A 13402-nucleotide genomic window follows, 5' to 3' on the forward strand; every position below is an offset into this window, starting at 1 on the left:
CTAAACATATATGGCAGTAAGTATAAACTTACTTAATATAATGGTTGTAAAATTATTTTTTTTTGTTTTTAATGACAGACATGACAAGTTTCAATAAATATAGATGTAAAATGAGGAGTATACACATTAACACGATATTCATTATTACATATACTATGTAAATCATCTGTGTAAAAAATGTCACATTTATATTTATGTTCCACGCTGTAACTTCATCTATTATATATAACATTGTATCTAAACCTATTATTCTGCAATAGAATGTTGTTTATTTTTTCTTTTCAGATGCAATATATTTCGTCTCTACACAAATTTTCGTTTACTCGGATAGTACAAAATATTATAATATTCATCGCAGTTTTCTGTTATTTATTTCCCTTTTTTTTGTAAGTACTTTGATCACAATAATCTATGGAGAACAATATCAGGTAACCTTTTTCTAATTTAATACATTCTACAAAATCGAAAACCAAATGTTGCGTTTTTTTAAATATTTTTAATATCGAGGTAATCCATGATTAGCAAACATAAGACTGCAAAAACATTTAATAAGTTAATTTATTAATCTTTTTAAATTAAAAAATTTTTTTTATTTCTCTTGCATATTTCAAATCTGCTAAAGTAGAATCACCTCGTGTAGAAAGGCTCGTTTTTAAACGCTTTATATCTAATAATTACAGTGCAGAGTTACATCACATCGATGTATTTAATGTACGTTATAAGTACTTAGTTAACAACATTTAAATTATATTGTACATTTGCCTGTCTTATAAAACGAAGAATAACAGTTTATGGAAATTAGATTTCTGGAAAAATATTAACAATTTTATAGAGCAAAAAATAAATTTTACCAAAACGCTTTTATTCCTAAAATTATGATATAAAGATATCAGGCAATTATATAATAAAAAGTAACTTTTCTATATATTTTCAATTTTATATACTCCAAATATTGTAAAACAAGTACACTACGTTAGAAAAATTGTTCTGAAAATAATTATTTTTTTTTTTAGCAAACATTTAATCTTTCATTTTGATATAATAAAATGTTTCAAGATAATAAATCAATCAGTCGTCAATTCACAAAGTAGTTACCTAATAAAATTCACTAGAAGGAAAGCTATATGTTTTCTATTTACATTGTATGATAAATGAATAATTTTCATAACTTAATTACAATATTGCATATATGGTTTGCTAATCGAAACGATTAAAATGTTGCTAAGAAAAAATCAAATGCAAATCAAGCAAAGAAAAAAAAATGTGTTGCTTTGTTTCTTAATTCTAACGGCAATTATAAGAAAAACAGTACATATGTCTTGTAGTTTATCTTAACATATTTTCATTAAAACAATGACTGTAAGAAAAAGTGATATAAGTACGTGACTGCCAGATACGATAAGAATGTAACTAATATATCAATAAAACTTCGATTTTTTAAACAAAAAAAAAGCGTGAATATTCAGAATAAAAAAAGATTTTAAACCACATAACAATATAGAGAATTTTTTAAGGCACATAATAAAATGTAAGTAATTATATCAATTACTAAATCATTTTTTGTTATTCACTAATTCGACTATTTTAAACTATCATAGGTATAAGTTTAGATTTGCATATAACTCAAAAAAGACGAAGAAGATGAAAATTCTGGTTTTCGAAAAGTAACGTACGTTAAATCTTCTTCAAACGTATTTTTTTCGTATTATTTGTACTGTTTTCTAATTCATATGTACATGTATATAGTGATAATATTCGACCGTGTGGCTGATTTATATACTTCAATTCTGTTCTATAATCTTTCTTACTAAAATATATTCAAAATAATGTCAAGGCATTATTGCAGCATGGTTTCTATCACTTTTTTCTTAATTAGCTAAAAACTGTACCCGTAATGCCATTCGTTTTATTACTCACAATGAAACAATTGTAATATACGTTGACAATGATTATAACAGCATTATACATATATGATACATACTCGGTAAAATCTAGAAATACATAAAATATATCTAAAAAAAAAGCAAAGAACTTGATATGTGCAATCATAAAATGGAAATTATTTTTTTATAAGGTAAAAAGTATGACACTAAATCACTTTTAGTTCTCTTTGTGTAATTAGAGCTTTAAATAGGATAGTTTCTAATCGTAAGTATATTTTGACTTTATTATCTAAGAAATGCTATTAACAACCGACGTACTATTCTCTTCTTTAAGGTAGTACTACATGCAAATTATCATTTTTATGGTATCTCATATTGATAACGTCATGAAAATGGACACAGTGGTAGATAAATGTCTTAAACTACTTCAGTTAAATTTTTGTGACTTGAGATTACCCCTGAGATATTAGCAATATAATGTTCTGGCTTTTTAACTATTCGCGCGATTTACTGAAACTTTATATTTTGTATTAATGGATGAAAAATTAATATTTATTAATTGATTTATTTAAATTGGAAAAATAAGCCTTTAACATTGCTAAATTAAATGCTACGCGAATGAAATTAAATTTAATTTGGGCATTTACCCACGTAGGTGTAATACTACCTTAAACACAAACTATCGATTTAAAGTAACTTTTTATACTAATGAAACTTAACGATTTACGAAAGCCGAGATCGGGTACAGCCTCCAAGCTAATCGCTAAAAATATGAAGCGCTTCTCACGCGATAAATATTTAAGTAATTCGTGAAGTACGTAATGTCACAGTAGCAAAATGTGTCATGCTAGCATGTTCCACTCTGTGTTGCTTGATGCTCTTAACATTACCGATTGCGCCGACAGTGCTGAATATCGTCGGCCGTTCTGCAAGTGTTAAGAATTATCCTGTTTAGGCAAGAGATTTGCTCGTTCCTCATCGCTGTTCATTTTCTTCATAGCGGGCGATATTCTTGCCATCTCGGATTGTCGAGCGAGAATATCCGCGTCTAACGTATTTAACGAGTCGCGTTTAGTTTGCATTTCTATTGGACTCGTTGATACCTTAAATGCATATGCATATCATAAATGAAAGAGATAAGTAAATCTCATATTAATCATATCTCCTTGTAGGATTTGTTGTACACTAAGAACGTTAGATATACAAATATAGAAACCTTTGCTGATGAATTTCTGATTTTTCCATCGTTTCGTGGTGAGACAAACTTTGAATTCGTGATCGGACTGGCGCTCACCGGAAGCGGTGACGTTGGAGCCGTTGCGCTGCGTACAGGCGAATGAATAACGGAATCTTTTCTTTTATCACCGTCCATCGATCTGTCCGTGGGCAATATAGGAGATTCAGGTACACTGCGATCATCTTCCTCAAGAGAATGCAGCAACTATATAGATTGATAAAATTATGATTAATTCATTAACGTAAGAGACGAAATTGTTCATAATAATTTATGATTTATGTAACAACCTTTTCTACTTCATCATCAAACTGTTCCTGACTAGGTAGCGGATCCTTTTGGCTTCTTTCTAAAAGCGTGGCGCGCTTCGCGGCAAGGTACAAAGACCTCTTGACTTTTACATAAAATACCTCAGTCACTGCACGCACTGTATAGTCCGGTATAAAAGTATGACGTAGCATAGAATCTAAATTGACAGATTGAATGCTTCCAACTGTTTGTGGATTTGTATTCGTAGGCGACTCAGCTAGAAACAAAAGAGCATATATTGTTCGAGAGCAAAGCTCTGTTTACACAAGCAAACATTATCAAGATCGTATTTCATTCTTACCAATTCCGATGTTAGCGGTAAGAGCTTGTGACCCAAAATACGTGAAAGGACCGCTTTCAAACATCATGTTCTCTTTTCCTACTGTCACTTCGACGCGACCTTCTAAAATTAGTACAAAGTAATCGACCGCTTTTCCTTGCTGATAAATTATCGCAGCTGGATCGGTTTTAGCTTTCTCGCGTGATTTGACTTTGACGTGATAAATAATATCTTGCTTCAGTAAACGTCGCAGAATCGTCTCCGATATAACATCGGGTTTAAACGTGTCCACAGCTGGAGATCACACATTATATAATTACAAATCAAACATCATAAGATATATGTGTAAACGTTTTGCAATCTGTTCAATATAGCTCCTTACTTGTTGATAAATACTGGAACATCGCCAACGTCAATTGTGGCGAGATATGAATTCGTTGATTTTCCTTTTTTTCCGCAAATATAGTGAAATCTGTTGGCATTTTCGAGCGAACCTGTCTCTTACGTTTACTTCTATTATCCGCTATAAGAATTAACATTTAATATTAAGCGACTTACTTATACTTGATATGTAACTCAAAATAAATTTTATTGTAGGATTTTGCGGCGGAACATGAATAAGTGATAACGTAAAACTTACTAAACACATCTGTCTCATCAATAATCTCAGCCTGAATTAATTCTTCGATGACATCTTCCAACGTTATCAAACCAATTACCTCATAAAATGGATCGCCTTCACCTTCGTTGTTAACTCTCTGCACAAAAGCCATATGGCCTTTATGACCTGAAAAAATATACGTATATGGTTGTTTTTATCGCTTTCTCATATATGTATTTAAAAAGAAATGTATTGCGTACCTTCTTTAAATTGTTTAAACATTATGTCTAACGTAACATCCTCAAAAATAAAATTACAGGGATTTTGGTAAAATTGGCAAAGTGTTTTGAGAGGCATATTATCATCGGGATCAACGAAAGCGAGATCTTTGATATATAGAATTGTTACTATATTTGTTCTTACATCTTCGTACACCGGTACACGTGAAAATCCTAAAAATAAAACAATTACATTCTGTAAGTTTTTTACATAGTGTAGAAATTAATAGAAAAATCTACATTTAATTATTAATAATTATTATTATCAAATAATTATTAAACAGCCATCATTAAGTATCTAATAATCAAGATTTAATAAGGCTAAATAATCACTGAACATTTATCTTCAATAAGTATTTAATCAAATTGATAATATTTACGAGAAAGTACAGCATTACGAGCAATAGAGATATGTGCGAACGTTATTAATATTCTGTTGAAATGTTAATCGTACCTGATTTCATAATCTCAGACACAGTTTCAAAGTCTAAAATAGCGTTATAATTCAACATGTATACATCTTCGATTCTGGTCATTACATCCAATACAGTCTTCTTCCGCAGTTCTAACGCTCCTGCAATTATATTTACTTCATCTTTTTCTAAATCGTTGTATTCGGTCGTTACCTAGAAAGGTTCCTGTATAGTATTAATGTATCAATTTTAAATACTCATGCAGTTTCAGGCATTTCTAATAAAAGTTTTAACGAAAAAGCAATTCTAGCATTGTTCTAGTTACAGATAGCAAAATTAAATAATTGAAACTAATCGTATAAAAAAATATTCATTAACTAAGTATCAATACAACTATAAGTTATTTTCTTATAACGATATAGCGCGAAAGTCTAATTAAATTTAATTATTATATTTAATTTCGTACCTTGACCAGTTCTTTTAAACGTTCTCGATTGTACACATTCCCGATTTCTTCACCAAGAATAAAATCAAGCAATTTGCTGATAGGATAGCTTAAGGGAAAAGTAATTGCCATTGTCAATTTGGTTAAATAGATGGTCTTTGCACCGACACATAATCCGTGCCTGCTGCAAATAGCCTACAACATACACATATTAATTATACCTTCATGATCTTGAAATTAGAATTTTAAATAAACTATAGAAGAAGCATTCGCGTAATAAAAAAAAAACATACCTGCGGCGAAATTTCGCCAAAAATGACAATAGCTAACGTCGAGCAGATAACAGCAACAATTCCAGATGTCAACTCATCCAGCAATATCGTGAATATTGAATTGACAAGAACATTGGAAAACAGAATTGAACACAAAAGGTAATTTCCATGATTTCTTACTGGCTGAATAGCTCTTGCATATTTTTTTTCCTACAACGTAGAAGTAACGCAACATAAGTGGAAAAGGGAAAACGGAAACAAAGATAAGATATTAAATAAAAAGAAAAGAAAAGAAAAGAAAAAAAAACGAAAAAAGAAAAAGAAATAGATTTGCTTACTTTTTCTGTACCAGTATTGACGAGTATTTTCAATTCGGTCCTATCAATCGCCATTAAACCGAGATTGAGACCGGAGAAAAGTGCGGATAAACTGAGACAAGTGAGAATGATCAAGATAGTGAGCCAGAGCGGTAGAAATTTCTCATATGTGCTGATCTGAAAGTCCCGAACTATAAATAATTGTTTCTACTCTGAATAAGGAACATTTTAATATTAAATTTTATCGCAAGTCTTAATTATTCGCCTAAAATCAAAATGTTGAAGGAGAAGAAAATGATCCCTACAGTATTATACAGTGCGGTGCCTTGGTGTCTGAACAGTACGTCTTCCTTTTTCAGCCTCTCTTTCTCATACAAGGGCCGCTTCGCACATATGTAAAACGACGTTCCCAGGGGAAGTACCGCACGTATGATTGCCGTCGTTTCCTCTATGTTCTCCACCTAATGCATTTTATAATATTTTTATGTTACTTTCTTTCGAGAAACGCGAACGATGGAATACTCACCGGAAACTCGTTGCTTTTAATTTTATCGCACACAGCGCCTCTTTCCGCAGGCATGTCCGTGAAGGCGATCAAGGTGTCCTTCGTGATACCGGTGCCGAATAACCGAATTACCGCCGAACCCCCGGCCAGGATCCTGGGAATACCCTTCTCGTCGTGGCTGGGTTCCTTATCAGACATGTCTATCCGCAATCCTTCGATATGTATGTCCGTATAGTTGTCCGGAATAGAAGTCTTGAACGACGGATCATCGCGTCGCGCGCGAAAGTATTTTCTGAAAATGACAAATTTGCTAGCTTACAATTTAATTGATCTCCCCGTTTATTGCGATATTGTTGTTATCGTACACTTTGTCGCCGTTATTACGGTCGTGACATTTTAAATAAGCGCATCCCACGAAAAAAAAAAGAAAAAAAAATAGAGGTCGATAAATGTTGATGTCGAGTGTCACATAAGGCGTTATCAAGATTCATTCCCGAGATACCAATGTAACTCGTTAATCTGCAGAATGAATCGGTGAGTAACGAGAACCCTTTCATAAATAAGGCTATCGTCTTAAGATATGGAGATAATATTTTAGATGGTCGATAAAAAAAAAATTACGTCATCGTGAAATGTGCTTGACTTGCATAACTCAATTAAATTCTTCGGTATCACGCGAACTAGTATTTCATAAAATATCAAGTGCAAACAAATAAGAAAACGAGTTAATAATTTACATTTGAATTGCTGTTTTATTAGTATTGCCTTTAAAATTATTTAAATCGCGAAAACAAGAGTTTAATGTCTTTTAACAGATAAATATAACTTAAACAGGCTTTATGTAGATCGGAATAACAGGAGATTATTTTGATTCATTAATCTGAAGATCGTATCATAGGAATAATGAGCACCTTTTTATAAATGAAATTATTATCTTAAAATGTAGATTGATATTAAGATAATAAGATTGACATTTTAGATGGTCGATAAAAAATTACGTTATCGTGAAATGTATGTTACATAACTTTTACTTAATCATCTTCGATATCTTTCATGAATTAATTTCATAAAACATAAAATTTGAATAAATTAGAGAACGTCGATAAAGTGTCTTTGCTCTCTGAAACATTTGTTTCCTATTAATAAGTCTAGACAAAATTAAATATAAAGTTTACGTAAGCGGAGTTTTCTTTTCCAAGTGAGTTTTAAAAATGTAAAAAGAAAAAAAAAAGAAAAAGGGGAAGAAGAAAAAAAAAATTTTTACTGAGGCAGCACTTTCGTACGTCGCAATAAAAGTAAAATCGATTATTTTAAGTGTTGTACTCTTTCGCTTCGTTAAAGCGGCGAGCATTCGGTGGCATGAATCCGTCGGATAATTTATCACAGCTGTGATTAATACATTCTACGCGTCGCGTGTGTGCGATGAATTATCGGAAACAGCGGGATATATAGGTCGCACACCAATTTCTATTTTTACTGATTAACGTGGGCCAAGTTCGAGTATTGAATCGCAGACTGTTGGACGGTTGCCAGCGGGGAGGAGGTGTGGTCAATGGTTTTAAAACGTCTGGATAAGCATGCGGCTGTTATCGCCGTCGCACATCGGTGTGTTCGACGAATTCTTTGGCGAGCCCAAACGTGCGCGTCTAAAGTTGCGCATTCCTCTCTCTTGCTAAGCGATAATATGCGGCCCCTAATCCGCTTTGCCATCGTGCGGCCATCCTCGTCTTCCATTACCTAAATCCGACGCGGTTTAGCTTCCCCTGCAATGTTGATGACGAGTAAACAAATGTTGAAGGGTAGGCAACCAAGGCGGTGATTTATTGAAAACTAAACGGTCCGCGTGCACGCGTAGAGTCTTTCGCCTTCTCATAAATCAGCGCCGTAATATTCGTGGGAATGAACGAAGATAATTCCGGTGTATATATACATTATATATTACTTTCGCTCTTCTCTGCCGCCAACATCAGCGATTAGACGACAGAGTAAAGAGAGGCGAATTATTGTTTGCAGAAATATCTAGGATTTTCTCCATGCCGGCTTGAAAATAGAAACAAAACAACGCTTGATAACGCGAGGAGCGCGGATCGATGTTAAAACTTACTAATTTTATTGGCGAGCACGTTTTCGTACGTTATCACACGAATATCTAATATTATTCGTCGATTTAAATGGAATTTAAATAAAGACGAGCGAGTGGTTGTGCGTGCAAGAAAAATCGACATTTTTCTTTATTCCGAAATAAGATATAAATAATATAAAAAATTGTCTGTAATTTTTTATTTGTTAAACAGTGGCGTGTGTGTTTGATAGTATCTGGTCGAAGCTACACGTTTCGTTGCAGCTTGTAATAAGACTTAATTAAGAAGAGTCCCTCAAGGCCTCACGTCGCTGTTCGAAATGTTAACGTCCGATGCAAAGTACTTATAGACTTTCTATTACTTCACGTTCTGTTTTTAGACACTCTTAGTCATATTAACTCCAGGATTAATTTAGATAATTGTTTGGCTATTTTCTAACTAATGTTAGTTTTCAGAATCGCTTTTTCTTTTCCCCCTTCGTGACTCGTAATGAACGGAAACAAAATTAGACAAATTAACGGAAAGTACACGAGCAGGAAAGGCCGACAGGATAACCGACTTTGCGTACGGTACGAAGAAGAGACAGGAAAGAAAAAGAAGATTAAAGTGAACCTAAATAAAAGGAAATAATACAGATAAAGGTGCAGCAGACGAAACAAAGATAATGAAAATAATATAGATTAAAAAAAAAAACAAAAAACTGTACAAAACGGAGAAAAAGAAGACGAGAAAAAAAAAAAAAAAAAAAAAAAAAACTTGAATAGCGGAAAGGGGCTTACTTATATTTAGACAGAAAGACGATCGTGAAAGATTACTTACTTCGGTCGTACCGGAGATTTTATGGAGAGACGGTCGCCGAGGGCGTTCCAGTTTTCGTCACCGCCGGCGTTTTTCAAGCAAAAATAGACTGCGGCAACCTTCGCGCTTTCCGGGACTGTGCGGAATCTGTAGATCGCGCGGTCGTTCGCCGACGATGTCCAGACCGAGTCGAGAGCGTTGTCCGCGTCCTGCGGGCAATCGCCGCTGGTCGGCGACCATCGCAGGGCGAGATCGCGGCCAAGCCCGGCGCCCAGAAGCACGACAAAGAGTGCGCGAGGATCGTCGACTAGTTTGGCACCGGGTGGTAATGCCGACCACGCGACCGTCGCTACGGAGTGCACAGCGAGCTGGACCACGCGTGACGGAACGTCGCCGTGACGGACGGCCGTCGTTGTCGTTGTCATCGTTCTTGTTACCGCCGTCGTCGACGGCACCGACGTCGACGTGCCGGCATTCGCTAGCTGGCCGACACACGCGGAAACAAACAGCAAAAGGATCGCCGTCGGCGCGAATCGCGGACGGCCGACATACTGCGCCATCATACGACCACTGTGACTCGGCCGACAACTTCACTCGGCTCGAGCGACGGCCTAGTAGTTGTATTTATAACGCGCCGCCGCGACGATTGCGCACGCACGCACGCCGCACCACCCGCACCGTCCTTTAACTTGCCGTACGGCTTCACCTCTCACGCTGGAAGTTCAAGGCCCGTTTCCAAGGAATACGACCGGGCCGCAGACTCCACGAGAAAAGTTTCGCAACTGACGTCTTTCGAGTACTCTTGTGAAGTTGAAAAAATGACGGCTTCGCATCGTCGGCTCGCCGGTATTGCCAGGTATCTTCAATTGCGACAATTATGGTAATATTCGTGCTTATAATTTCGATTGAATTCGACCGCAGCTCGTCCGAGTTTTACAAGAAAAACAATTTCCTTTAGCGACATTTGGTTATATCGACGTTTTTGCATTTACAGGTTTGATTATCCGGGTTCGCGTTGACAGGTGACGCCATCCATCGACAATCCGTTCAGTAAGAACACAACCGCTCAGTAAGCTCTTGCATCTGATTGGTAGATAATGTTCCGATGCGTTTAACGGTTGTATTTGCTAAACGCATCTTTTGCTTTGCTGCATCAATGATGATCAGTGACCAGTCCCACTGTTCAGTTTATATCTCGCGGCATGTTCACTCGAGTAAATTCTGCACCGAGAAAAATAACGGATTTGTCACTTCGCATGTAAGAAACGAAGGAGAAAAATATTTTCCTTACAATCTCGTTACTCTGGACAATGTTGAAAAGTGACGGAATATCGTCTCGACTGAACTGGTCACTCATCGCCACGCGTATGAAGCCATAAGTCCGGCTAACCTTTTAAGAGACTAAAAACGCGACTTGAGGTAATATTTGAAAACTTCGCATGAGTTTACTTATATTCGTACAGCTAAAATAACTTTAAACGACGTAATACATAAAACTTATTTTACAGGCGACGCAGTATGGCGCCACGTAGAGAGGCGAGATCCGGTCTCAATGCCGGCAGATCTTCGAGAAGAGGTAATAAAAGCTGGCTTGAGAATTACTTGGATTGGCGGCAGCTCGTCACTTTCCTCACCGACCCAAGAAAGCTGTCGTTGACGGCAAAACTGTTTATCGTTCTGGAAATCATCCTAAATGTGATAGTCATTCAGATTGTGCCATATACCGAGATCGACTGGCGGGCCTACATGCAGGAAGTTGAAGGATTCTTGAACGGCACGTTCGATTACTCGAAATTACAAGGTGATACTGGGCCACTAGTTTATCCAGCTGGCTTCGTTTACATTTTTTCCGGTCTATATTACATAACTTCGCGCGGCGTTAATATAAAGATCGCTCAATACATCTTCGCGGCGTTATATGTCGTCATGCTAACGCTGGTCTTCCGGATTTACGCGCGAACGAAGAAAGTACCGCCGTATGTGCTAATTTTAATGTGCTGCACTTCATATAGAATACATTCGATATTTGTTTTGAGACTTTTTAACGATCCAATCGCAATGCTACTGCTGTACGCGTCTATCAACGCATTCCTGGATAATCGCTGGTACTTGGGCAGCGTACTATATAGTCTCGCTGTATCTATCAAGATGAACATCCTGCTATTTGCCCCGGCACTTCTTGTCGCCTACCTGTGGACACTAGGACTGCTCAAGACACTAATACATTTATTCATCTGTGCTCTAATACAGCTGATTCTTGGTCTTCCGTTTTTGCTGGAGAATCCTGTCGCTTATATAAAGGGCGCCTTCGACCTGAGTAGAGTCTTTGAGTACAAATGGACCGTAAACTGGAGGTTTTTACCAGAGGAAGTGTTCGTTCATTCGTACCTACACATTTCTCTGTTACTTTTGCACGTAATAACGCTGTTATATTGCGCGCCCGTTTGGATCACGTACGTCAAGTCATACGCAAAACTGAAGCATATAGGAAAGGAACTGAAGCCTCAACTTCGCAAGAAAGAGAAGGTGGACATGTCTACTGTAAGTCAGCTGTTTGTTTATCCTCTTTTCATCGCGAATTTCGTCGGCATTATATTCAGCAGATCGTTGCATTATCAGTTCTACATATGGTACTACCATACGTTACCGTACATTGCATGGTGCACCGACTACCAGACTGTCCTTAGATTGACTATTTTAGGTGTGATAGAATGGTGCTGGAACACATATCCGAGCACAGTCTATAGTAGCGCGGCGTTACATCTGTGTCATATAATTCTGCTGTACGGTATTCTCAAGAATAGATCGAATAACGCGAAGGAGAAGTGAACAGTGCGCGAATCGTGTGTGATGCATTTTTAACTGAAACGTTTTTACGAATTGTGAGTTAAATAAAACGTAGAGTATCTTTATCTATTACTCAACATCCATTTTCTGATACGTGAGACACATAAGTGTTTCCCTGTCCATGATATAATAATTTGCATAGTGACTGTTCAAGATCGCATTTAGAATGCGAGTATATGTGTGTAATATATAAAAAAAAAACTATCGGTATGTAAATGGAATAAATTGTCAATAACGTTAAACCTTGTTTTCCATTATCTGGACAAGCATTTTACAAACACATGTAAGTAAAAAAAAAAAAAAAAAAGGAAAAAAAATTAGAGATGAGCACTTTGTTTGCTGCACTGTGCATAAAAAGTTAGTATTTGCAAGTAAAATTACCTCTGAAATATTATTTCAATCACAACGAAATTAAATTTGAGCTTTCCGCTTAAATTTATAATGATAATGATTTAATTAATAGTAATTATTATAGCTTATGTCATACCAGAAACTGATTAAAAAAGTAAAAATAATTGCACAATAATTATAATGATTTACACATACTATTTACGTAATTGTATTCTTGTACAGTCTCTCTACTCGGTGATTATAGTTTCGCATTTTTTAAATTTTTTATTGCATTTCCCGATTGTACTCGTTCATTAATTGTAATGACATAAAAATATGAAAATGTGAAGTATAATTGTCCGAGAATTTGAAAATGAAATTCAATACAGATATGAATATTTCCATTTTGAAAATAAATCAATTATTTCAGGAATTTCTATCGTTGGGTTATGCATAAAACATCATTTTCGCAAGAAAACGTGGATCTGATTTATCAGTGAAGTGGAACAGTCAGCCGACGTTAATTCCCTGCATATCCTTTACATCTATGAGAGCTGGGAGTGCACCGCAGCCGTCGGGGAAGTGTATCGCTATCGTCAATATCGCACGATCGAAGAAATCCGTTTCGCGCAAATTCTGCGGAAGGAGGCCGCGGCGAGGCCGAAGTGTGTCAAAGAGAGAATCGTCTTCTCTCTTCATCGGATCCCTCCCCACTGCCGTTTCTGTTCAGGACGGCGAACCTTTTGCTCGGCCACGTGGACGAGGATACCGCTATTTTCTTTCGTCGGGGCGGCACATCTTCTGTCAAA

The 13402-nt window shown here is 36.1% G+C and overlaps 2 protein-coding genes across 2 annotated transcripts; one reads left to right on the forward strand and one right to left on the reverse strand.

The window, feature by feature from the left end:
* Window positions 1-1886: 1886 nt before the first annotated feature.
* Window positions 1887-10004, reverse strand: Uex (metal transporter uex). The gene is made up of 14 exons (XM_070656985.1): window positions 9438-10004; window positions 6559-6829; window positions 6338-6493; window positions 6054-6209; window positions 5737-5925; window positions 5465-5638; window positions 5040-5211; window positions 4568-4759; window positions 4347-4493; window positions 4089-4229; window positions 3728-4000; window positions 3408-3643; window positions 3100-3324; window positions 1887-2986 (listed from the first exon to the last, which is right to left on the reverse strand). Exons 1-14 carry the CDS (start codon window positions 9977-9979, stop codon window positions 2819-2821), a joined length of 3042 nt encoding a protein of 1013 aa, XP_070513086.1. The 5' UTR covers window positions 9980-10004; the 3' UTR covers window positions 1887-2818.
* Window positions 10004-12583, forward strand: Alg3 (Alg3, alpha-1,3- mannosyltransferase). The gene is made up of 3 exons (XM_070656991.1): window positions 10004-10272; window positions 10411-10835; window positions 10925-12583. Exon 3 carries the CDS (start codon window positions 10935-10937, stop codon window positions 12243-12245), a length of 1311 nt encoding a protein of 436 aa, XP_070513092.1. The 5' UTR covers window positions 10004-10272; window positions 10411-10835; window positions 10925-10934; the 3' UTR covers window positions 12246-12583.
* The last annotated feature ends 819 nt before the right edge of the window (window positions 12584-13402 follow it).

This window comes from Cardiocondyla obscurior, linkage group LG05 (genome assembly GCF_019399895.1).
Source record: "Cardiocondyla obscurior isolate alpha-2009 linkage group LG05, Cobs3.1, whole genome shotgun sequence".
Taxonomy (NCBI): domain Eukaryota; kingdom Metazoa; phylum Arthropoda; class Insecta; order Hymenoptera; family Formicidae; genus Cardiocondyla; species Cardiocondyla obscurior.